The 27,470-nt window shown below is 40.5% G+C and overlaps 1 protein-coding gene across 1 annotated transcript in view; it reads left to right on the top strand.

Annotated features, from left to right (window-relative positions):
• uvrag (UV radiation resistance associated gene) overlaps positions 1 to 27,470 on the top strand; it is an 81,474-nt gene that overhangs the window by 17,302 nt on the left and 36,702 nt on the right. Inside the window, exons 8-12 of the mRNA XM_018692092.2 lie at positions 1,967 to 2,093; positions 8,954 to 9,038; positions 11,910 to 11,997; positions 12,330 to 12,390; positions 15,258 to 15,423. Coding sequence (XP_018547608.1) covers positions 1,967 to 2,093; positions 8,954 to 9,038; positions 11,910 to 11,997; positions 12,330 to 12,390; positions 15,258 to 15,423 — 527 coding nt within the window. The remainder of the gene's footprint in view (positions 1 to 1,966; positions 2,094 to 8,953; positions 9,039 to 11,909; positions 11,998 to 12,329; positions 12,391 to 15,257; positions 15,424 to 27,470) is intronic.

The following is a 27,470-nucleotide window of genomic DNA, read 5'->3' as shown; positions in this document are numbered from 1 at the left end:
CTATGTCATTCTCTACTGCGTTGCCATGTTCCAGCTCAGTCAACTTTATGTCATCATCCACACAGTCCTTAAATGTCAACTCTTAAAGCTCTCTTTGCATGTTTTGAAGTTGCTTTATCTGTTCATCCTAACTTATCATTTTTCATTTTATGGTTCTGTTAACCTCCAATCTCTCCCCCTCATCTACTGTATACCACATTCACATCCATCAGTTCATGAATCCCTTGTGCTGTTCCTCATTACATGGTTAGCTCACTGCAGGCTCCCTCTCTGCCAGATAGAGACATGAAGCCTGATGAAGGGACACCCCATAGAGAGGGCAAGATGTTGACTAATGACCTGCACTCTGATGCTGCTGCTGGTCTGGAGTCATGTGGTGAGAGAGATGTCTGTTGAAAGTTGTGGATACATAGAGATAAAAACAGATACGCATCTGGAGTTGATGGACTTTATTGTGGTCTCTAACTTGGGTTTGTGTGTCCATATGTCTGAAGTACAAATAAACATGCTCACACCCCACATAACCCTGGGGGAAGGTGCCACACTGCTGGATTTTGAATGAATGCAGCTGAAGCTCATCCCCACCCTTGGTAAAAGAGACACAGACCTGAAGCTCTTTATATATATCCATGATGACCAACAGAGAGCAGAGCAGAGAGATGATGACAGCGATGTAAAATGGTCACTACAATTCCCTCACAACCTGCGCACTGTTACTGGCTGGGGGCTACACACCCACTGCAGCCCAGAAACGTCCTGCACGTACAAGACAGAAAACATGCAGCAAATGTTATTAAATTAATAAACGCATATTCCCCAAAATGTCAAACTGTTGCTTTCAATAACATTCATAGTGACTGTGTTCCTTGTATATGACCCAATAAGACATGTCAGTGAGCCAGCATGCACAATATCAGAGCTGAAAGTGCAACACAGAAAAGGAATGCAGCCATCATTAATGTTATTAATTACACATTTGCCTTCAGTGCTGTGATAAGTCAAAATGTCTGTGGTGAAATAGGCTTTTAATGGTGTAAGAGCTGAGCAGTTAGCTGCTTGACGCTAACTCTGCTTTGTAGCTCCTTTTTGCTGGTAAAAATTCAGCTGGCAGACTTTGAGTTGTACCTGCTAGTGCTTGGACTGGCAGGCTCTTCTTGTGTTGCTACCAAGGTTCACGGCAGGCCACCTCAAGCAGGCAGGGAGCCGGTGAGAAACTTTGTTCCTACAGCTGTGGTATGGTGATGAGAAAGAGGAGCAATTCCTGCTTGCTCTTGAAGAGCAACAGAGAAGAGAGTGAGAGGAGAATACTAGGATTTTGTTGGTCTGGTGACATCATCTTTGTTAGGCCACACAGTGACCTATGGTAGCAGGAGTTGGGTGGATTTTACCCCTAGCTAAAATAAAATAAAATAAAAATTATTAGCTTCAGCGTTGTTATGAACTGACTAAATTTAAAAACATGTGCTTAAAAATATAGTCATGCTGCCCCCGACCAAATCTGTGGACTCATTGCCACTGTTAGTCCAGGTCTGACCCTCCACCTCATCTCCTCACATTTTATCAGAGCCGCTGCTTGCATGCTAACAGCCAGAACTCCATACCAGTTAGCTCAAAACCCACCATTCCCATGACTTGGGCTCATTACTGAACCTTTTCACCACCAACACGGATCTCAGGGCTCAGCTGGATGTTTTGAATAGTTAAATCATTCTCCATCTTCCTTGTCATTAGTTGTTGACAGTGGATTCTGGTTTAGTGATGGCGATTATTGGCTTAGTATATGTATATTAAATCAATGTGACATGGGATGAACCTGCGAAAACATGGTTTGTTTTTGGGGGAGCCGTTAAGAATTTGAGGGTCTTTATAAAGCGTAATAAACACTGAAATTGCTGAATATTTTTCCTTCATCCTCTTTTTCTGTTTTCTTTCCACCTCTGTCTTGTCCTCTGTTTGCTCTGAGCAGAAGAAAGAACGAGAGTGCATGCAGCTGCGTATAGCCGTGCTGCGCAGTGAGCTGCAGCGGCAGAGGAAGGCGCTTGGCAGGGAGATTGACCTGCGGCAGAAGGAGAGGGCACAGCTTCAGAAGAAAGGTAAATCAAAGGGGATTACGTACAACAGGTACACATGGACCTACGTGCCTGTTAACACCACACTACAAGTCTTACTGTTGTACACATTTGCCCAATGAAATGGAGGGTGGAGCATGGACTGATTGCTTCAGTGATCTTCTGCAGCACACATAATACTTTTAATGGTTGAAGTTTTGAAGATGATTCGGCACAATGCCAGCTGATAAGAATATTTCAAAAGGTGCAGTCCAGTGAATGATGGGTATTGACCACTCTATAGATTAGTTTAAAGTAAAATAATCTTCTTCAGCCTTCAGCCTTAGAAATTAAATTTACTGCCTTGAGAAGTGAACATTGATCTTCTCCTCCAGTCTAAAATAATACACAATGTCATGATGCTGAATCAGAAAAGAAATGGCATCCAACCACAGGCAACTGAGCCAACAATGTAAATATTGTATACACATAAAAGCACATCTTGATCTATGTGGTCAGTACACTAAATTAGTGTTCTTACCCCCTAAATCATTGCTAGAGCTAACACGAACACACTGGGGGTAATAGAAATGTAAGGCAGTGAGCATTTAGTGTTGCATAAGAATCACATGAGATGATCAGTAACTCCCACTGCAACTCATTTTGTTGTCTCTTATGTTGCTGCATAACTCTTATGTAAGAGGACTTCATATAATGGTTGAAACACATGCAGCGAATGTCGCCAAAATTCCCAGTCCTTTCATGATTAACCACAAAAGGCTGTTTCAGCTACTAATTGTAAAGAGAATAGAGTGTTAGAATAATAAAGAGTAAATCCGTCTGGTTATAACTTATTGAAATAAGTAGATTAACTAAATTCCTTCATTATACCCTTTATAATATTGCTCCAAAATAAATTTCCTAATCAAACCTTTGTCAGTTTTCCATGTTATCCAGTTATAAAATCACCTGTTATAGAAAAGACTGGTTAATGACAAGGCCATTAGAAAGCTGGTGCACACATATTGTGCCACAAATTCAGCTTTTGAAAGAGTGTAAATCTACAAGACATACCATGTCAATTTCAACATGTGACATGGTTGTTCAAAAAATTTTTAACACCTTGGTCAAGATTTCAGTGCTGCCTGACAGCAGCAGGTAGACTTTGTGTGTCTTTTGTTACCTGTTCATTATGGAGTACAGTAGAAAGTGTTGTCACGTACAGGAAACCTCAGTCACACCCCCAGTCAGAGGATTGGAGTCACTCAACACGCACACACACACATATGCACACATATGTACACATATGTACAGTGTATAGAGCCATTCCTGTGGTTTGTGCAGCCTGTGCCAGGCCGCTAAAAGAGCAGTGTTTGTGCAGTCAGTGGTGTCATTTAGTTAACCCTGTGAAGTCTGCAGCTCTTGACTCTGATGTCTGAGAGCTGAGGAGTGTTTTACTGCTGCCTCTTACTGTTCAGAGGGAAATAAAAGGCCTATGAAAAGGCAGTGGTAGTGAAGCTTGGGTTGGCAGATATGTATACACACACATAAACCTGAACACATATGCAGGTGTACACAGGAATGCTTTCACCTTAATACTTGTGTGGCTTTTATGATTGGAAGTACAAACAGGCTGGTGTATTGTATTTTCAGTGTGTTTAGGATGACTGTGGCACAAGAGCTCTTTTTTTTCAGTTCCCTCTTTTTCCAATTTGGTTTTGTGCTTCTCATGGTGCTCATTAAAATACAGGATTAATAGTCAGAAAAGCTCATGATGAGCTTAGCAGCAGCATAGTCCTACTATATTGTACCTGTACCTGTAGCCTGTTCCCATGTAGCCCTCCAGAATACCTTGTATACACTGATAGATATATCTTGATACATCTACCACCATCAGCAGTGGTTTTTGTCTTAAAGCAGGCCAGGTGCTCTCTATATGAACCCTTTGTCTGTAAGATGAGCTTGCTGTTTGGCCAAAGGGCAAGGCACCTTACTGAACCACCAAACTGAGGTGGGGATTGTCCGCGATTAGCATGAAGTCTGCACATGCATGCAGACATCCACACTCAGTCAGAGACACAGCACTCAGAGGGTTGGAGGGAGAAATTTCCTTTGTGCTGCAGTTCTGAAAAATGGCTGTTAATCCTCTGCCTCTTTACTTGTCACCACTCCGTCTACAGCCAAAACAAAAGAACTTGCTGCTCTCCCTCTCTGCAGCTCTTTCATGGCTTTTTTTCCAGACTGGACAGGTGCTTATTAAGAAACAGAAGAAAAAAATCCCTTCAGCTGGTTAAAGAGGGAAAAGGTATTTTAGGATAAATTGAAGTGCTTTAACTGAACAGGGCTATGCTGAAATCCCCCCCACCCTCCGACTCATAACTCAAAAGCCCAAAAACCATATGTTGTGGAGCTTTTCTGTATTTCCAGCTTGTTGTTTAACTTTTCTAATCAGCCTGCACATATTCATTTGTCTCACAATCGGAAAAAATCCTGCATTAATTATAGACAGGATACTCTTGAAGACAGGTGTTTATAGTATCTCATACAGCAGCTGATTTTGTGTCTGATTATATTTAGGTTGGCACTGAAATGTGTTTGTTTCATCTGATCTCATCTTTCATTTTGGAGACACCTATGATTTTATCAGTTGTAGCTTTAATTTCCTTTCCAACCTTTCCTTTCCCACACAAGCTTGAGGAGGGAAATTAGTCCCATTCATTTAATACAGATTGCTAAACAGGCAAACTAGTGGCTGAGGACTGATGATTTATAACTCACTTTAATGTCAATGTTGATTCAATTAGAAGCAAGTGTTTAATATGCTGAATTTTCACACATGCCAGTGCTTATGAGACACAGGTTTCTTTCTAAGTTTTATTGACAGTTTAACAGTATGTTTAAGTCCATTGCTATGCAATATATCCCCAGAGGGCATCTCATATGGACTTTATCTATTCTCTTAGTCATACTCTTTAGGATCTCATCTGTACCTGTCTGTGTGGTCTTCCCATCTCTCACAGTCATATGGCCCATTAGCAAATAACTCTTATCAACCTGTGATTCCCAGAGAAACTGGCCTTTCTCAAAACAAATGGTCCTGAAAACTCAAGCAACAGTAGGGGTGCTTCAGGTGTGTGCGTCTACATGTGAACTAGCAGATAAAGAAGAGATGAAAGTTAGGTGTCTGTATTTTTGTAAAGTAACTATTAGAATGATTTGCTGATACCTGTCCTATGTTCATCTTTTTCACGCCTATGTGCTCCGTCTTTACCATCCTGGACAGTGTTAGTATAATAAGCACTGAAAAAACATCATCAGTCGTTATCATCGTGATGACAGGTTAATGACTAGCTGTTCAATGCCCGCTGATTTACAGTAATGGCAATGAAATCATAGCGCAGTGTAGAAAAGCTGTTGTTTTTCCCTTCTGCACATGCACATATACTCACGCTAAGTGTGCTGCACGTCTTACACACAAACTGTAACAGAAGACATATGAGCATGACGGCCATTTTTTCTTTTTTTTTTTTTTTTTTTTTTACAGCTGTGAATTTAAAATAAAAGTCTGTCTCTCCTGCCCCCAGAATGAATGGGTTTGGTTTTGCTGGGGTCACACTCTTGTCACAATTTCCTCCTGTCTAATTTCCCTCTTTCCACCTTGAGCAGACGACATAAATCAGGTTTGTGAACGGCGTTTATTGTACTTAGTAACGGTAGTTATTCTCACGCTCTGTAACAGAGCCAGGGCTCCCGACCAATAAATGTCAGTGGTTGGGTTTCTCAAGTGTAAGGAACACAGTTATGTGAAGGTAGGGTGTGTGGAGGTATTTGTCACCTCAGAGAAAAGGTCTCATATTGAAGCTATCATCATTAGGATGCCTTTAGCAGCAGCTTTACACATTTACATCCTTCTGCTGGCTGCCGTCTTGACTCAGGATAAGGGTTGACAGGTACTGCAGTCCAGGACTCTGCCTAATGACTCACTAGGATGTCTTTTTACCTGTTTCCTGTCTTTTTCGTCAACCCCCCTGCTCAGTCTCTATGCCACAGTCAAACATTTTCCTATTATAGCATGAAGAGCCTTGGTTTAAAAACAAGGCCGTTCTAATTATTTTTAGATATGCACTTTACAGTTGTTTTTCCACATTCAGTATGACTTCTTAAACGTTTTCATCGTTCTTATACTCCCATAATGCATTTTTTCCTCAGACACTAGTATAATATATTCCTTTGAAGCTGTTTAACAGTAATCTTTAGCTCACTTCATGGGTTGTGATTTTCATTTGAGTTGATGGAATGCACTCTATATCACAGCCATCTTTATTTTCACCACTTTCCACAGCTGCATGTTGCATGGCTTAAATGTCACTTGATAATGATGTCACAAAGTGACACTTCACAACTTAACTGTGATCTTTTACAGTTTATAATGTGAATCAGATTGTATGTGCCTTTTTAAGGATTTTCTTTGTGGATTTTTATCATGGACATTTCGCTGTGTAATTCATGACGACAACTGTTTCTCAACAGCAGTGCCGTTTTATTTTATTTAATTCTTTTAAGCCAGTGTTACTCACAATCACACAGGGAAAAAAGTGAAAAAAGAAACCCCCAAAAGCGGACAGCTCATTAGGGCCACAGACATTTTGACATATCTCCCTTGAGCTTTTAATGTCCTGTTACCAGAGTGGTTGTTCATTTTGCAGTTGGATTTCCTTTAGAATCCCACAAAGCTCACTGTCAGCTGTCAGAGGAATCTTACTGCATATTGTCTTTTCTGAAATTGGAAATATATAATTTTCTCCCTGACTTGTTTATTGCCAGATTATAATTTTCCAACATTAAATTCAACAGCCATTATAAAGCCTGTCCACATTTTGGATCCTAAATCCACCACTCGTGTTTACTGTATAATGTGCCAACACACACAGAGTCAGAATGTCTCATATATGCTGCTGTGTTATATGCTGTAGTTTGTGATGATACCGCCATGCAAACTGGAACAGGTCAGAGGGATGACAGGATGAAAAAAATGGATGGATAGAACAGATAGGACATAGCTGGGCATTACATGAAAGCAAGACTGCAAAACAGGCCCACGCAGCCAGTGTTAAAATATGTTTTCATGTCATCACTCACAGCAGAGGGATAGTCTGCCTGATCTCTGTCTGACTCTATCTGTCTTCTGTGTTAATCTGATGGAGATACCTCTGAGTACCTCTATTTTCTCCTTCGCTCTGTCTTTAGAACTCTCCCTCTCTTTTCACCCTTACCATGCCAGTTTGAGCAGCATGGATGTGAGTGGAAATATGTGATAAAATGCAGGTCCTGAGATCCATCTGATGACACGATTTGACAGTTGAATTTCTCAGGGCTCACTTTTCTGCCAGCTGCATTCATCCATCTACTGTTGCTTGCTGCTTGCGCACAAATTTCAATGCACATTCCCAGTTTTAATGATATGGTAGACCAGTGCCAATGTTTAAAAGTGTGGTTTTCAATGCAACAGAAATGGTAAAATCTGCTTCTTTGTGCAATTACTATTGTAATGGTGCTTGATTGTTAATGGAGATTAGTGGACACTTAAAGTTTAAGGAGACACTGAAGAATCACAGAGTACCTCATCTCGTCTGTCTATTGTTTCTTGCTTAAATAATATGCCAAGTGTCAAAACCAGTAATCAGTAGGAATCAAATATATCGTCACTTCCTGACTTCCTCTCCCCGAGGTTCTGTAGCCTCATCAGTTTAAGCCTAAATATGTAGCATTTTCAATGGAGTCACTTGAAAAGCATCCTTATGATCATGTGACTGTGGAGCAGCAGTGACTTGACTCCAAGGTCCTCCTACATGGCTGTGCTCTTCTAAATGTCACAGAGCGTGAGGCTAGTCTCCTTGGGGAGAAACCTCATTACAGATGTTTATATTCATAGTCGGAACATAAAGCATATGTGAGTTTTGGCATGAAGAGCTTTACTTTGTGGCTCTGCTCTCTCTTCATCACCGCAGTCTGATACAACAGCAACAGTCCCTGAGCTGTTGCACCTGATGATCAGCTTCATAATCCTTTGAGCTCTTATTTAGGACAGCAATCCAAATATTTTAATAATTATCACAAGTCACAAGTCAAGGATTATGAGTCCATGTGCCTTTTCCTTTTTCAGCTTCCAACCAAGATAGAGCAATAAATAAGCAAACACTCTCCTCTGTTTATTCTGCAGTGTTGGGGAAAAATGCAGGAAAGAAATGTGAAGCAACATGTGGTTTGGTTATTCTGAATCTCTGCTTTGTCTCTTTATTTACTTGTAATGGGGATCGTATGGAATAACTGTTGCAAAACAAAAGCCGTTAGACATTTTCAAAACTGAGAACAAAATCATACAATTCTTTTCAATTGATGTTTTTTGTGTTAATTTGCATGAAACAGTGTGACCCCTCCTTATTAAAATCATGTTGAAATGTAAGTCATGCCTCCCGTTCCACCAAATGTGATGCTGCATGAACTCAGATTAGAGAAATATTCTGTTACAACCCTAAACTATACTCTGCTTCTTTCTGGTTTTATGCTACACTGAGTTATTGTGAGCTTGCCAGTATTGCGGTTACACAACTTCCACAAGCTGTATCATTGCTGTCCCTTATCTGTCTGACTTTATTTATTTGCCCAGGTCTGTATTTACAGTGTCTGACAAATCCTGTAATTTGCATACAGATGTTGTTTAGTTTTATGTGGTGTCAAAAAGGAAATGGTTTAGGCCTGATCAAAGGGGCTGTTTGATCTTGCTCAAGTTTTAACAGTGGATGGCAGCCAACCAAACACAAGCCCACCTGGCTGTTCAGAAGTAGTAGAACAGAGGACATACACACCTGATAATTTCCTTTTTTTTCTCTTTCTGTCTCTATCAGAGGAAGCATTCTCCGCTCAGCACGATAGTCTGAAGGAGGAGAAAGAATCCTTAACCAAGCTGCAGAAGGAATGCACTGCCAAGAGGTATGTGTGAACCTGTTATTAGCTATTGCTTTATTTCTGCACAGAAAACACACTTTTTATATGCATCTATCCCCCCACCAGCTAGACATTGCCTGGGGCCCGCTGAATGATGTGCCCCAGTGTGTTGCTCAGTTGTTTTGAAATGTGATGAGATTACACCCTGCACCTTGCCTCCCACCTTGCTCTTTCAAAACAAGGGGATGTTTTTGCGGCCGGCGCTGCCTATTTATGTGTTCTCAGAGTTCGCACATTGTGCTAAAAACCCTATCAGCCTGTGTTTGCCTTGGCCCGTGGGGAGACGTGTGCAGAGGGTGCCGACCCTGGGTACAGCTTTGTTTATCTGAGAAGTACCTGGCAGTCACAGATGGTAAACCAGAGCCCCAGGAAGGCCAGCAGGGGCCAAGAGACCCAGCAAACAGGAAATTAATACAGACAGTTGTACATCTGCCTAACATCCATTCCTTGGAAATATCTGTGTCGTTGATGTTTTTCATGGAAATGTCTCTTTTTATTTAACTTCTTTTTCTAACTTTCGGTTAGGGAAAGGTTATGCACATGCACAATTTTTCTTAGCCTTTCCCTATCCCTGTTTAATATTTCACTGCTGCCGTTGAACAGCTTATCTCACAACAGTGAAGTATAAAGGAATCAGTCACATTATCTTTAGCAGGGATATTTTTAGCTATAGTAGCTGCATTTATTCATTTCAGTGCATTTTTTGAAAACACTTCACTTAGTCTTTTCAAATTGCTGTAGCCTACCTGACATGTTAAACCATTTTGTCTTTGGTCACCAGTGGCAGAAAGTAATGAAGTACATTCACTGTACTTTCCCTACATTTACAAGTACTGTGTAAGTGTAAAATTTTGATGTACTTGTACTTTACTTGTGTTTTTCTATGATACTACTTTCTACTTGTAATCTACTATTTCAGAGGCAAGTATTTAGTTTTTTACTCTTGCAGATAAAGGTTAAAAGTTAAAGACATGATTCAGTTAGAAAATGCAGTGTGCTGTTTACCAACCTTTTTGGCTCACGGACACTTTCATTGAAGCAGTGTCTAGCTGGGGCTCCATGTCATGGTTCAGATGTCTATGAGTTGTTAACAGTCCCACCAAAGAGACATTTCTTCTTTAAACTTCTCAGATGGTTTCGTTTAAATAATTGTTCCAGGCCAAAACATGTCAAATTATTCAACATTTTGCAGAGAAAATGAAAACAAGGATCAGAGAAAAGTCCAAAAAAGTGAATACAAATTAGAGTAGCAAAATGTTTTCCCAGTAATCATCACAACCCTCTCAGATTTACATTTGTGTGCACCCCTGGGCAACTAAGATATTGTGTTGATTTTTGAAGTGAAAAGAAGTAAATACACTCATACACGAAACAGACAAAACATGAAATTTTCTTCAAATGTAGTGTAACTTTTATTTTATTAACTTTAAGAAAGAAAAAGATACAGTAGTTATGTCCAGTGGAAAAGTTTTGGCACCACCTCTCCCTAACTATAACATTAAAATGCTGGTTTATAAATCATTATTAACAATTCATTTTCCTACACATTGAGAACTCTAAATACTTTAAGGCACAAATACACTGATTAGCTTTCTAGCAGAAATGAAAATACGGCTACAGTCAGTAGGTTAGCATAGCTTAGCAGCTAGCCTGGCTCTATCAGATGGGAACAAAATCATAGTAACAAAATAGATTGTTATGTCGATACTTTTATTTTTGTAAAGAATCTGAATACTTCTTCCACAACTGTTCGGTGCTTAATTATGCCAGTTATTATGTAGGTTAACACTAACATTACTTTGCATGTAGTAAGAGAAGGACTTGTAAAGGCTGTGCACCATGGCTTAAACGGTTAGAAATGGCAGAGTCTGCTGGACAGATGTGTTATATCTGCTCAAACTGTCATTGCACACCAATCTGTCTCCTCTCTGACTTATCCAATGCAGCCACACACAAGGAAGTGTAAGGATAAGAGACTGCTAACCACAAAGCCAAATAGGAAAGGTGAGGAGCAAGGATGGGAAAATGCATCACATTCAATAACCATTTTTCCCCAAAATGTCTTTTCATCTCAGTGAAATGATGGACTATTACCCACAAGTAGTGGTACAATTATTGTACAGGACAGCCAAAGAGAGATACTCTCTTTTCCACACACGCACACACGCGCACACACATGTCAAAAAATGTCAAAACATATTTAGCATTTTTTAGATCTCACTGTTGCATAAGGTTGTTCAAACAGAATATTTGACCACATTAAAAACAACATAAACTCTCACACAGTATCATTCAACTCAACTCAGGTCAAACCACGGTTGACACTGACAACTACACTGAGACTTCTCCACTTTTCACAGGTCGTAATTAGCGAGTGTCTTCCAGCCTGTTCTGATAATGTGACAAGCTGGAAATGATGGACGAAGCAAAGCCAATTGGGACTGTCCTGTTAAGGATATAAAATGGCCAGTAATTTGGCAGCTGTACTTGTTTTTTTTAACAGTTGAGATTAATATAATTTACTGCTGACTCAGTTAGCTCACTTCCATTCAAGGCTTCGACAAAAAGCAGACTGGCCTTTGAGTGACATCGACCGCACATGATTATGCAGCATATATAAACTGTCCTCTTTGTTCATCATTAATCTTTGATATTTTCAGCAACTTTGATTATCTTTACAGTGGGTCCCAGTGGAGCAGTAACTAGCCTGGATGATTTCTGCTGCTTATTTCCACCTCTTCCCATCTCTGCGCCTTCTCTAGTCTTTCTTTTGCCTCACCACTCCCTGTGTCCACCACTCTTAAGTGCAGCTTTTGTCTCACTTTGTCGTCCTTGTGTCTGGTTTTGTCTCCCCAGAGAGCAGTTTCTAAAGTCCAACGCCCAGCTCACCTTCCGCTGTCGTCAGCTCCTCTCTGAGCTTTCCTACATCTATCCCATTGATGTGGTGAGTTGGACCTGATGGTACATGGCTGCATAACGTGTTGTTGACAGGGCAACTGCAAAGTATTATGTGGTTACACAGCCAAGGCTTTGATAAAGCAGAAATGGTGCAGATAGTTTTGTAACCTTTTTTATTCTAAAATAATGTCTAATTCTGAATGTCAGTGCCACTTAAGAAGATCATTGAAAGTCGTCACCTCTCTGTTAAACTTGTTTCTTTGATAAACATTATAGTTAGTCAGCTGCAAGCTGGTGTTTTGTCCCACGCAGGTTTTCATCTTGTCTGGGTCTGTTTCTGCTGTCTGATCATCTTTAACATTTTACTTAAATTCACAGGCTAATCAGTCAGATTATGTCATCTGCGGAGTGAAGCTGCCAAACTCTGAAGACTTTCAAGGTAATTCATGATGTGTCTGCTTGTGTGTTTCAGGGTTACAGGAGGATAAGCTGTGGCAAGGCATGCAGAACAAATGTTTTGTCTTAGTTGTAATGCCTGTGGTTATATAGAGATGTTTGGCAAAGCAGAGCAATCTTTTACAGTTTGAAGGCAGATGATCTCATAGATACAGTATTCATGATATCATAATTTTGGCTACTACAGATGGCAATTACAGTATTACAGTCTTTATCATGCATAAATAACATGGTTTTATAATTACTGGTATGTAATTTTAATGCATAAAAGACTTAATGACATAATTGTGTCATCAATAGTGAGTCACTAGTTTTACTACCTGAGAGAGGTTGACACCCTTCTTTACAACTGGCTAGTTCTATACAATCAAAATCACAATTTATCCTCACATGACAGCATGTCTTTTCTCAAATATGTGAGCTGAGTCACATGCACACATGCACAAACCTTGCTGGGTGTATTTTTGTTTCTTTCATTCTTTTTTCTTCTTCTGATATTATCATTAATCACTTTTCTTCTCAGCACAGTAAAATAAGAGACAGATTCATTAAATAAAATTTACTGTCAAGTGTTGCTGTGATACAAAACACCAACAAAGAGGAGGGAGATTGCTCCATACTGATTGACCAAAAAAATGGAATAAGAGAAAGAATCTGGGAAAGTTTGGAGCCCTGTGTGAAGATTGGGTAGAGAGGGAACTAGGTTGAGTTGCATTCTTCTGGTTTTCAAACACTTAGCCTTTCTGATCTCTTGCTGGCTGCTGATGGAGGAGTTGTTCAGCACTACCACAGTCTCATAGAGTCTTGTCAAAAGATGCTTTTGAATCTGGTTCCACCACCCCAGTGAGACAGCCACAAGAACCACATGGTTTAATATCAGAGACTCAGTATTTGGCAACAGAACATTAAAAAAAAAGTTTTGTCAGCAGGCAGTCAGAGCCACAAAGCCCTTGTTATCATGTTGGTGGGTAAGGTTAGAGTAAGGGTCACGCTGTATGTGTCGTGATAAATGGGATTTGCTGTCACAGCAAGGGAAACTTGATGATTTCATGACTTCTCAGTTGCTCAGATGAATTGAAGGGGGGGGGGTGACTGAATGGGTAATGAATGATTAGCTTTGGTCTGCACTACTTGTCTAATACTGAGAACACACCCACCACTGTCCACTCAACATTCTCTAGCTCCCCTTCCTCACAGCTGGTGAGACCAAGCAGGCCCCTGAACCCATAATTCAAAAATACCGCTCCCAATCTCCTCCGCTCCCTGCTGTCACCCTCCACCTGTTAACATCTTTTAAGAGTGCACACAACTGCACAGTAGTGACAGCCAGCCCGTTTGCTTTTTCAGTGATCACTTGTTCCCATAAGGTGGTGAGCTGTGTCTGCCTGCCAGTCCTGCATAGGTGGACACCCGGCAGTGAGTAAACTACTGAGCATGTGCTGTGGCAGAAGATAAAAGGACTAACAGAGAACATCCTAATGCATTTACTGCCAACTACCCTTATTCAAATGCACTCCCATCTGGTCAAGTGGCTTGTGGTTTGTGAAATGCAATCCCACTTAATATTCACACTCTAACAGCTGTGACCATTAGACATCTTGCAAAGACCTGTGCAACATGTAGAGACCTTGGATAGAGAAGCATGTTTTACCCCTCCATTATACCCCTTTGCTGACCCCTACTCTCATTTGTGTGAGGTCTAGCCCGAGACAACCTGCTCAAGTCCAGAACTGTCTGGATGGGTGTTGAAGTCAGTTTAAAAAGGGCTACAGGGGACAATGTTCCACATTAGAGACCAGGGTCAGAGTTAGTTGGAGTCCTAATCCCACTAGGGGTTAAAGTGGAACGGGATGGCACCGAAGCCTGTTTGTGTTTTACATTTAACTAAGCCCATCTTGTCAGCTCAGCCTGACCCAGGAATCAGCTGTCTCCAGTTGCACCCTAAGGTGTCACTTATGGTGGCATGTACTTAAGTTGACCTAATATTCCCGTCAGTATGACGCATCACCCAAAAGCGCCAGAGGCCAGGAAGGTGTTTACTCCAGGTACTTTAGTTGCTGTGGAGTAAAAAAATGCAGGAAAAAGTTTGATATAAAGCAGGCTTTTTGTGTTGAATTGAAAAACACACAGAATGAGCCATGGAGTCGACCACTCACTATTACCATAGTCTATTATTTCAAAGCATTAAGATAAAAACCACTGTGATTTAAAATCTTTGCCTCAAGCCGTGTCCTGCTGCTGTTTGAAAATGTGAAACCACTTAGCGTGTTGTCTTGAAACTGTTTCTTGTGCTTTAAGTGAGATAGTTTGCTGTTTCTTTTCCCCGTCAGAAAATGTTCAGAGGCATCCAGTTTTCCATCCTTAAAGTTATTTGGGCTCAGAGGGGATAGTTATACGTGATGCTTCTGCCTTTTAAGCACATATCTCAGAGAAATTGGGTATCCCACTGCAGCCAATGTTTTTCAATACTGTGTGTGCTGTGCCACATTCTGTATCACTTTCAAAACACTTTCCCACATGAATGCAACTGCTCTTCCTCCTGTGAATACTTGGCTACCAAGCTATCTCTGGTTGGATGTTTATACATTTTTGTTTGGATTCACAAGATGTGGACATGGTTTATGTAAACACAATTTTCCCATGTAATGAAAGCATATTCCAAACAAAACATGCTTTGAAGAGTTTGATATAATAAGATACTGACTTGGGGTGATTAAATGCTGCCATTTTGAATTTGATTTGCTTATAATAGGCTTTGTGGTTTTTGTGTGTTGATGTTGATCACCTTAAAAATATTTAATTTCTGCTGAACAAAGTGTTTTTTTTTTTTTCTTACTTTGTGTCCCACAGCAAAGGATGATGGGAGCGTGGCAGTCGCCCTGGGTTACACAGCACACCTGGTCCTGATGATCTCGTGCTTCCTGCAGATCCCTCTTAGGTATCCGGTGATCCACAAGGGTTCACGCTCCTCCATCAAGGACACCATCACTGACAGACTCACCGAGAAGGAGAGAGAGTAAGTAGGCTGAGACATGGAAACACCAAACATCTAATCCTCAGAAATTAACATGCATCTCTTTTATCAAAAATGTTGATCTACAAGTTTCTAAGTTTTCCTTGCTGTACAAATAGTACATAGTAATCCTCAATAATAATCAAAGTGTAGATGTGTGTGTGTGTGTGTGTGTGTGGTTTTAATTAATGATGCTCGCTTGTGGCTGATATTTGGGCATGCTGTAGCTCTTATCTAGCCTTGTGTGGACTGTATGATTAGTTCCAATTTCCCAAAATATTTGGATCACATTGCACTGATGTTCAGATTAGCTGCTCTATTTTCACGGCTGTGAAGTGTTGTGGGCATGAAACAAGCCTTGCAATTCATTTACTGTTAAGACCACATGTGTTCTTAACACAGCACTGACCTTTTTATAACAGGGTGATTCTGCCAGCGAGTGCAAACTACATGCATGGGGGAAATGCATACAGAAAGATACTGTGAATAAGTGCTTTTATACAGTCTTAAAATGAATTTTTGATTGCAGTGAAGACAGACCTTGCCTGATAGAGTATAACCATGACTGTAATAGTTTTGGCTAGATTTGATGATGGTCAGGAAACAAGTCATTTGTTTAAAAAAGCGTTTCTACAAAAATAGGATTATTATGAGTAATTATCAGTTAATACAAACATGTGAAGGGTTCAAACAGACTGTTGCTGCACCCAACAGTTTTGGCAACAGTGGTGTCTTTATTATTGCATATAGAGATTGTAAACCTACAGTAATTGAAATAATAAAGCAAAATATTTTATATTCACTTTTACTCCCCATTGTTTTATAGTACACAGTTAGTCAGATATACAATGAATTTTCATGGCAGTTTGTGACCATTTCCTAATGGGACGATACAATTTTATCACCTTTACACCATTATCAATACTCACATACAGTAGAGGTGCGATATGTGTGAGCCATTATATTTTAAAATAAACCATGTGTCAGTATGTATAGAAAAATGGTCACCAAACATTTGCAACACTGTAACTGAAAAATATAAATGCCAATTTAGGCATAACATGTTATATAGTTATACCATTTTATTAAAGGTAGTGTTCTACACTGTTGCACCATCTTAGTCCCTATGTGAAAATAATCGTATTCATCCCACATTTTGACCATAAGGTTTTCATCAAGGTGCAGATGTAATCACCTCAAATGTTGGATAAATAAATACATTTTCACCTTGGTACTATGATTGTGCAACACTCTAGAATGTTCCCTTTGAAAAATGTTTTAACGATATTAGATTTAGAAAAAGTACAAAGCCTCGAGCCCAAAGTACATTTTTCAGTCACAGTATTGCGAATCTTTGGGAAGCAGAAATCGCAGAACAACTTTTGGCTCAGCACCTGGGCGAGAAAGATGTGCGTATTTTTCACACTGATTCCTAAGATTGTGCAACCCATTTCACTTGATTCCAACCTCTCCCTCATTGCCAGCATCTCTCAAGTGTTGGTAATGTGCTCTGTCTCGTTCCATTATCTGAGTTTTAGTATCTTGACATAACTGGAATAAATATAAAAACATGCATCAACTTGAACTCATATTTGTTTTGTATCAAAACATTTACCGTCATGATCACTCCCAGAACTTGTTTTTCTCTTCCCAAACCTGTTTCTGCATACTTTCAAATCTTTACTTGGAGATTGAAGAGCTCTAAAATTTGTTTTATATTTATTCAGTAGTCTTGTCTTTATGTAGTCAGATGCTATATTATCACTTTGATTTGGTAGTAAATGCCTATATTTTTATATTTTTCACCACAACACCGCAATATTTTTTTTCAGTTTTACAAACTGCTGCATACTATCTGACAATAGGGAAAATTTGCATTGTTGTATCTGTTGAAAAGACAAAACAGTTAAATACTCTCTGGAAAAGATGGCCCATGAGATGAAAGAGCCACTAATCAGACATTTCAGATGGTAGTCATATCTGATACCCACAGTTGAGATTCAGAAAGCATTTAACATTTTTTACATTGCTAACAAGAAAGCACATATGGCAAAATCTTGAATACTTGCTGGGAGTTTGTTTCATCACTTAATGATCATACCGTTCTTTTATTTCCACTTAGTTTATTACTTTTAGTGATCTGCAAAACCATAGGAACCACATCAAATAACGCTGCTGCCAGATTTCAAGGACGTGGAAGATTGTCGTCAGTGAGCTGCCTGCCTCATTGTATTTTATCCTCTTCAAGGCCCTATATTTAAGATTTCAACAGGTCATAAATTCAGCTATTACTGCACAGAGCAATAACTTAGAGAGTTTCACACTGTTTACCTAATCTAAGCATTTTAGGTCAGAGCATCAGTAGTGGAATCCATGTTAGGAAGGGTGGAAATGGCCAAAGCAGCCCTAAAACCTACAGAATGCACCATGAGATTTTCAAAAACCTCTTGAAAATTGTTATCAAAAGCTTTCCAAAAATAAATGTAGGGCAGCTCTATGAATGGGGTATTTCAGTTAAGATGGAATGAATTGTATGTATGAAGTGCATATATTTAGCAGCACACACTGACCTTACTATGTGCTAAGTAACATCTGGAAAACACAATTCTTAATCTGCTGTGAAAGTGTTTCAGAGTTGTCTGGATATTTTTTTATGTTGGATCTCTACTGTTTGTTCATATATCAGCAGAGACGGTAACAGCGAAGTGTGACCTGATGTGCTACCTGTCCAACTGTTCAAGTGTTTTTCAGCTACATGTTTTGGTCAGGGTGACAGCCATCTTTGGTAAACTAGATTACAGTCACTGCAGTAACAGTAGTTTGCTTCCTTTGCATTGCAGAGTACAACAGGGATTATATTTGTCTTCATCACACCCCTCCATTGCAGCCTATCCTGTCCTCTATCAACTGTTGGTAGCTGCAGTATTCTGTCTATAAGCAAAAACAGACACATTCCAAGAGGATTTGAATAGGATTGGGTAAAATATCAAAAATATGGGCCTCTCTTGAGCACATTTCTTTAAAAGCCTACTGTGCATTATTTGGAAACTGTTTTGGAACCCACCATCTTAATTCACTTTTCCAGATCTGTTTCTTACTAACATAATTATTTTAGATGCAGTGTCCCATTCTTCCTTGTGTCTTTTGAATGTACAGTTTTGAAGGGGAAACAGTTTAGCTTTGAGGTCCTACAGTCACTGAACTTCTCACCTTGTCATGAAACACAAGGCCACTAGAGATAAGTTTAATCTTTAGTATTGAGAAATTGTTCTCTCAGCATACAACTACAGTCCAAAGGAAAAAGAAAGGTTTTCAGTACATAACCAGAACCAGATATATAGTAGTGACATACAGTATTTAGAGCATTGTCAAGTTTTGATTTGAGACTTGCTCTGGTGTTTTGGGTAATTTGTTTCTTTTTTCTTATTAGGCATCTTTTACAGTGATGTTTTAGGACCAGTGTTTTTGCAATCTTTGACTCATTTACTACATTTGATGTAAGACATCAGCTGTGTTACACTCTGGCACATCTATGTGATGTGGAAACCTCCAACTTCTCTCACCTAGTCAGGTAATGGATATTTAAATTAAATATCTGATGAAAGCAATTACTTCCCTTTGGAAATTGTTGAGATTTTGTTATTGTTTCCCTGGTTTTAGTTTTCTTTGAATGCAGATGTGTTGTTGGTGTGTCTTCACTTGGGCTAGGCTTCTGGATTCAGAGGCACATCCAAATATGAGGTGATCAGGTTGGGCGTACCAACTGCATTGCAGAGACACCTCAATACAGATGCTTGTTTTTGCATCTACAGACCTGCAGAGCTTGGACAGGAGGTGCTGTCTTCTTAAGCTGTTTTGTTTTGCCCATGGTAACAACGTGAATTTCCCTTTTTCAATTTACTCAGGTGTTCAGAGAGTGAATAATGAAGCTCTGCTGAGACTTAATCACAGTGCCCATTATGTACCTATATCTCTATCACACGACAGGGCTGCAACCACTTTTCTTCCTATCTCCACAGCATGACATCATTTTTGTTAAGCACTATTAACGATCGAAAAATACTATGTTGACATAGAAAGCAGCAAATTATAAACTGAGAATCTAACTTCACCTGGGGCTTTGCCACGGTCATTTGTGTAAGTCATGAACTGTACAGGCACTGTAATTACAGCACGGGCCAATGTAATAAAATTATTATTTGTATGTGTTATGGTTGTGTAACTATGCATCAACTCAGAATGAAAAAGTTATGATAATTGCACACTTGGGGCACACATGCTCAGGTATGTATATCTACATTCCACACATGCAAGACCCCCTTCAATAAGTGAGGGGGGGGGGGGGGGGGGGGGGGGGTCAAGAGGAATATTATACTGTGTTCAGCAGTGTTGCTTTGTGGATGTGGGTGGATATGATTGCCCCCCTCGGTGAATACAGTGTATACTGTAGGTTCAAAGCAACTGGAAGAGGTGAATTTAGCTGAAACTCTAGAGTCATGCTTGCACACGTTAGCTCTTCACATCATGGTCTTGTTTTCAGTATCTGCATCTACTATTTTATTTTGAAAGAATATTTATAAGAAGAATTTTCACACATTTTATATGAAGTGTTTATTGGTTGGAAACTGAACAAATATGGCCACTTTGAAGCACTTTTGAGCTTTTTGAATTTTGGGTGCTGTGTTTTTCAGAGGACTTTAAAGGAGTGACTTTGGGGTTATTTGAAACCTGGATAGTGAAGTATTTCAATCGGTAAGAGAGGAAATGCAGACCACAAGTGGATGTTTAATTAGCAGCCAGAAATCTTCACCACTCTCTTGTTTCTGTTCTCACCTTTTAATGTTCTTTGTTGCAGTTGCTCACAGTGTAGCCAACCATGAGTGTTACCCTATATGGGTCAACAACTCCTGTGTTTACCAGTGCCGCTGTGTGCTGTACTCTCAGTCCAAAACAAGTCACTCCTTATCCTCAGTTAAGGCACATGGGAGTGGTGTGTGAATAAGCCGTGACACTTTCACATCCCCATTTGTCATACTAAGAAGACAAACAGCTGGGAGAAAGTGTGTGAGAAAAAGAGACATTATCAGACAGACAGCACAGTGAGTGAGTGGCCATCTTTCTGTGTGGGTGATTATGTCATGACAACAGCTGGAGTGGCTCACTGGGAGTCACTTTACACATTTCCAGTCCTACCATGCAGGATATTTACGCCAGCGTTCACTAACAAAAAATAAACCTGTAGGCTGTGTGGCTGTTGAACACCACAATCCAGCAGCGCCCTGATGTGTTCCTGAGTGGGGCCAAACACTCCAGCAAACTTTTAACCCCCCTCCACATGTTTATGACCCCTGAGGCCCCAGTGGGCTGCAGACACACAGCAAAATGATGTGTGGGGAGACGGAAAGCAACTAGCTGAGCTCTAAAAGTGTACAAAAAAGGGGTGATTAAAGTGTCGGAAAGAGGCAGCCAGTGGTGATAAGTGAGGTGGCTCAGGATCAGTTTCTCAAAGTGTGGTAGGATTAGCAAGCAGTCAGTCAGTTATAATGGCATGCACATAGGAACCTTATGCTGTTTTAGTTGTGTGCTGCAATGTAGGCCCCTTTTGAGCGGTAATTGTCCTAACCCTGCTTTTGCAATGAGACAAATCCTTGTGCTCGTTTTAGATCTGCACATCCTTTTAAGTAAGGCTCACTATCTCTATTTTGTTGCTCTACTACTGTACCTAGTATGGATCCAGATTTCAGTAGATATTTATTGTTTAGTCTTGTTTATCTTTATGAGCACTGGCTACATTTGAGAAAGAAAAACGTGTCATTCTTAGCCTGTATTGCAGTGTTACATTTTACCTTTTGAGTTTGGATCACTTAATTCCTCTTCAGCTGGGGGGGTTGAATAAGGCTGCCTTATTTCATATAGTTTGATATTTTACCACAGGAGAGAAAAAGAGTCAAGGCATATGTCTGAACTGTGTGACCCTCCAGCACTTGGGCACAGACCAGAGTTTAAAACTGGCTCTGAAAGAATATTTGAAAGTGAGGTGTGGAAGACGACTGGTCTGTTTGGCACTCAGTATGATGTAGCCTTTTTGGGATCTCCAAGTCATCCTCCTCCCCGTCAGAGATATTTTCTGAAATCAGTGGACTCTTAACGACATGTTGCTCCCACATTTTGTCCCATGGAGAGCACAGTTCCAGTGTTTCTGATTGCATGGGGGAGAAGCAGGGAGATGCGATCCAGATGTCCAGTGTTTGATTGAGTCCAGAACCCAGCCATTAAAAGCAAGCTCTGCCTCATATAGTCTTTCGCCCAAAGCTTTGAGGCAAATCACCTTTTTTAAAAATTTACTTTCTTTATCATTCGCTAAGGGAAAAAACGGATGTGGGATTTACACATCAGTCTTTGGTTCAGTCACAAAAGAAACTTGGTGGAGGTAGTGAATGTGAATGCCAGGAGAGGGAGGCCAGCTTAAGACGAGAGGAACCTGTGAGCTCCAAGAAAAGAGGTTATTGTTTCGGGGCTTCAGCGGTTTCATGTCTCTTAACATGGACCATGTGCACAGAGGGAGAGGGGGAATTACACCCAAACTACCCTGTCCTGCCTTAGGTTGCACAGCAGTGACAGGGGAAAGCACTGTGAAACTGCAGGGCAGGTTAGACATCCTTCACAACCTACATTATAGGCTAGAATTTGGCTTTGTAGTCCTTTAGCATTAGTAGTTAAACAGTCAATTCACCCAAGTTAGAAAAAGGCACACTTTCTATTTGTGTATTCTAGTGTTGAGCCATTCAGATTGGTTTGATTTCATCTGCAGAAGTTTTGAAATGTGTGTCCTGAGATTTCTGCTGCCAATACTGTACAATACGTACCAGCTGAAAAAGATTGAATTCCATTGATAACTTCTCTTCCTTTAAATGTGGCTTCTTTATTGTCTCCATGCACTTAGTCCTACAGTACAGACAAATGTTACAACAGTATATCAAGTGTCTGCTTTAACTGAAATCAGAGACCTTTGTGGTTTTGGTGCAATATTCATCTCCTGTGTTTTTCCCCTCTATTAACAAATATGATATAATGTAAATATAATGTATAGTATAAAATGAGAATTTGAATTACATACCACTGGGTTCAAGACTGCACATTGTCTGGCATTGCTGTATAAACCCTGTTATCTAAGCAGTGTCATATGCATGTTTGGTGGTGGTTCAGTTGCATAGTTACTGTATTCTTCATAGAAGAGATGACGGAGGCAATCAACTTGAGAGCCAGAGAGCTTAAATCAAATTTGGAACAAATAAGCTCATTATTTAGGTCTGTGTGTCAACTACAAAGACACCCTGGGACTGGACGGAATGTCTAGTTGTCTTTTGAGGTTTTCTGCCAAATCACTCAAGGACAATGGCAGGAACGGTATGTTTATAATAGCTCTGAAGAAGTCAAGGAGTCTCCTCTTGGTTGGCAGGTTAGTTGCATGAGCAGCCCTTCATCTTGGAGCCCTGCTGTTGTGCAGCCCATTCGAGCAGTCTTTGTCCATACTTCATTAAAAAGATAACAAGAAGCATCTGTGCTGAACGGCTTTCTGAAGGATGCTGTAGGTTGAAAGGAATGGCCCAGCCAGCTGAGAACAGTCCATAGTATTGTATATTTGTTCATACATTGAGAATATACATGTAACAGTCTTTACGTCAGTGTCAGCTCTTGCCCTCTTTTTAGAATAGCAGCATGGCTGTAGAGAAGGCGATGTTGGTCTGCTGGTCCATCTGTCTTTCCGTCCACATAGTTCCCAGTGACTGCTGACTTTGGTGATCCTGACCTTTCTTCTTTCAAATTTCACTTTTACAAATTATAGGAACTTCCTTGAACTTCCTTGATTTTTTTACGTAGCACTATTATCAAGTCCAAATGTTGATTGGTTTATGACCGAATACCTGCAAAACTAAAGACATTACCATCAGCCTCAGCTGTAATTTTTGTTTAATGCTAATTAGCAAACACTGGAATGCTGACATTGTTAACTAAGATGGTGAACTTGGAAAACATCAAACCTGCTTAGCATCAGCACGTTAGCGTTGTCACTGTGAGCATGGCAAAATTACCATTTAGCTCAAGGCACTGCTGTGATTATACACATTCTCACAGCTGTAGGGATGACTGTAAACTCTTTTATACCTCTGTGTTGAATTAACGCAAGTTGAAGGGAATGCAGCTACATAGTATCTACGTCGTAACCTGATGTGCACCTCCCTACATATCATTGCGATGCAGACTGTGATGGGTCTGCATGTTTGGCTTATACATATCTCGCAGTGGCCGAACAAGCATCAGAAACCTATCCTGCATCAGCTCTTGCATAGGCTGCGTTGTAGGCTCTGCATCGATCCTATGCAGAAATATGACCCAAGCTTAAGTGTTAGTAACACAATGGTCATGGAAAGTGTTCACCTGAGGCTGCTGTGAGGTTGGAATATTAATTCTAAATAGGTGTTAATATAATAATCTTTTGATTAAGGGTCAGATGCATGTCATTTTTAAAGACCGCCACTGGGTTGAAGTGATGATCTGCTTTGACTAAGGTTTTGGCTCATGAACACTGTGGGGTGATGGTCGGACTGAGCCGCTCATCTGCATCTCTGCTTGTGATTAAAACAATGGAGGAAAACAAAAGGAACGGAAAGAGAAATTGAGAGTGTGGGGGTTGGGAACTGGGGTCAGCAGACCCCTGGATATTCTTAAGAGCAGTGATGAAAACCCAGTGTGACAGAGCGAGCAACCGCCACATCACTCAGGAGACACTTTAACGGCATAGACCAAGATGGCGAAACGGTTATACTGGGGTCTTAAGTGCAGCAGCGGTCATTAAAATAGCATTCACTGACAGATGCTCAGTGTAATCATTTCTCAGATATTGAAAATTACAGCTCGCTGTGATTTATATAGTAACCACTGCCATTAGAGCTTTGACAGTTGCAAGGCAGGTGTTTTTTTAAAAAGCAGGCTCAGATGATTTATGATCCTGCGCCATTTGAAATTGCACATTAAAGACATTGTGAAACTCACAAGAACACCCCCCCCCCTCTCTCCATACCACCACCACCAACATTAAAACAGGGCTTAAGTACTGGCCAAGCTTTGTCTCCACCATGTGCAGAACTGTTGTTTTGCACATTTGGAGTATTAATTAGGACGTCTAAACAGGCAAGCCAACATATGTGGAGACCTCAGCCTGTGTATACATTACAGCAGGTCAGCCAGTCACTAGGAGTCTTCCCACCATATTCTCATGAACCTTGGTATAGCTAAACGCGACCACCCACCTGCAGGTCTGTGTCCTCCTTTACACTCCTCCGTTTAATACAATGGCACCCAAGAGGTAAGAGAGACCAGTCTAATATACTCAGGATGCTTAAACATACATGCTCTCTAGTTTGCGTAAGAAGCACCCACTGACCTTGTGGCCTTGTTTTTCTAATAGATTGCTTTTAACAGGGCTGCCTGGAGAGACAATAACCAATTTAACTCAAAAAACAGAGCCAAAATGGAGGGCGCTGAATCCAGCTCAGCTTTGTCATTGCTGTATTGTAAAACTTCAGAAAGAAATGCCAGTTTCAAACAGACAAGGTGTACAAAGAAAAATGCATATACAAAGTTTTAACTACAGTCTAGTCCACAAATATGGCCACTTTAACCGGAGGCTATAAAAGATGGCATGTGCTGCTGACACCTCGTAGGAGGCCTCCTGGGTGCAGTCCAAAGAGACAGTGTAGACACTGGTGGTGGTGGATCACTCAAAGATGAAAGAAATATAACTCTGCCCTGATATTAAAAGATCCTTCAACCGGGCAAAAGACAGGGCAAGGAGCGGTTTTTAAAAGATTTGGACAGGAACTATTGCTTCATCTCATCATTGTAGCTGTATGTTTATTGGTTGTTTCCTTCTTTTAACAAGAGTCCCTGCTTTATATTTGAAGGTTGTCTGTGTGGAGAATGTGTGTCTAGACCCTGCAGTTAAAGAGCTGGCAGACCGGGGGTGTACATATTCTCACTCATAAAGACAGGGGACTTTCCTGTGAGATGTAGCTTTTGTCTTTTTACAATTTCATGGCTCCACACTTATTAATTACATATTTTTGTGTCTATAGACAGAGCCAGCCATCGCATGTTAACTATCCTGTGGTGTGATTGCCCTGAAGTGTAGAAGAAAAGAGAGGGGCGATTTTTTTATGACAGAAAAAAAAAGTGACAGATTTACTTCTGCTCTTAACTCACTGTCATTTCTTTTTCATCTTTTTGTTGAGTGCATGCAGAGTTGAATATTAGCTAAATGAAAGCAGCCTTCATGTCTCAGTAATCAGTCTTTTAAATGGACGCTAAAGTGAGTGGGTGTGTTGATTATGGTGCCTGTCATATTCAGTTTGCTGTGCTAGTTTTGCAGACATGACCCTTCAACAGAGCTGCCACTGAGGGGAGTGGGAGAGGGATGTGCTGACGGAAGAAACGGCTTGATTAAGGAAAGTGAGGAAATACGAGGAGGCCTGCTGAGATAGAGATGATTTGATTTGATGTAAATGTACAACAGAATTAAACAAAAGACCCAAAACGCATTGTTCACAAGGTGTAAGAGGTGAAGTAAGCCTGACCTCATTTAAAAACAACACGCAAACAAATTGTTTTGCGTCAGTGGGAAAGCACAATTAGTGCCACAAACAGTACTTCTCCAGCATGTGTGCAAATCTTTCTGGTTTGTGTCTGTTTATTCTGGACCCGCCATCCTGCTGGACTGACAGGGTACTGATTTTGGCCTGCATATTCCGTCAGGACTGTAATTTATTTTATTCTGTTTAGTGTAGAGGACTGCTTCAGTTTATGCCGCTGCTGATGGCTGAGTGATTAAAGATGGCGTTCTGCCTTCTCTTTCTTTACTTCCTTATGTCTCTCCCATACACACACCACTTACATTCCTACTGTCAAAGCAAAAAATGATAGGAATGGCTATTTGTCCCCAAGGTTGATCCCAAAGATCTCCAGAGTGGAGTTAGGTGAAAACTGAGAAAGAAGAAGGAAAAGTAACTTTAAAAGTGCTTTATGTTTTATTCTAACTTTTATACTTATTTTCATGCTTTCTTGGTAAGGTCTCTTTTAAAATGTCTAAATCTTAATGGGCTAAACCTGGTCAAATTAGATAATACGTAAAATAATAAAATGTACTCACGTGATTCGCCTGCTCCTTTGGTACCTTCTCCCTTCCCCCCATCATCAGACTTCCTCCCTTGTTTCTCCCCACTGCTGTGTAATAATATATTTGCCTTTACTGGACGTCCCCGGGAGGAATTCCTGGTGTTTGGTGAACCGGAGTCACTCTAGTGTGATTTCAGACACAGTGGACAGCAGTCATTAATCACTTCACTGTGACAGAGCCTGTGTGTGTATTCATGTGTTTGTGTGTGTGTGTGTTGGAAGTGGCTCTGTTTTCCTTTTCATGCATGTTCATCAGCAAACAAATCCTATCTGTTCATGGGGAAATGATATTGGAAATGCCAGCGGTGTGAGGGGAATGCTTGTTGTGTTGTTCTTCCTCTCTCTGTAAGTTATTTCCTAGTGCTGAGATATGACCTCTGGCATGTCGCTTTCTCCGTGGGGCCCTGGCTGCATGTCGGGGATATGGAGGACCAGCAACCGGCTGGCTGTGTGGCCCTCGGGCCACAGCGTCTCACTTTTTGCTTGCCGGCGTTTGCAGCAACATCCTGTTAGAATTCATTCTACAGCTAGAATGATCGCCATCTGTTAAGAGTTTACTTCAGAGTTGCAATGTAATGTGTGAGTGAGGAGGTGTTTAGAGTGAGCACCAGGTCAGAAAGTTTCTGAGATCTCCAGACAGGCTCAGATATAAATAGGACAAACCAAACTTGCAAGCAATTGATTAAAGCCAAATAAAAGAAACAAAGACCTCATGTTGAAAATAACTTAATGTCATGTTAGTCAAGTTCATGTTATCAAGGGCAAATGCTTTGCAGCCGAAATGCTGAAACATAGGTGTCATCACAGCACTAAGATCT

This window comes from Lates calcarifer, linkage group LG20, assembly GCF_001640805.2.
Source record: "Lates calcarifer isolate ASB-BC8 linkage group LG20, TLL_Latcal_v3, whole genome shotgun sequence".
NCBI classification, from domain to species: Eukaryota; Metazoa; Chordata; class Actinopteri; family Centropomidae; genus Lates; species Lates calcarifer.
This window is presented reverse-complemented; position numbering and strand designations above follow the sequence as displayed.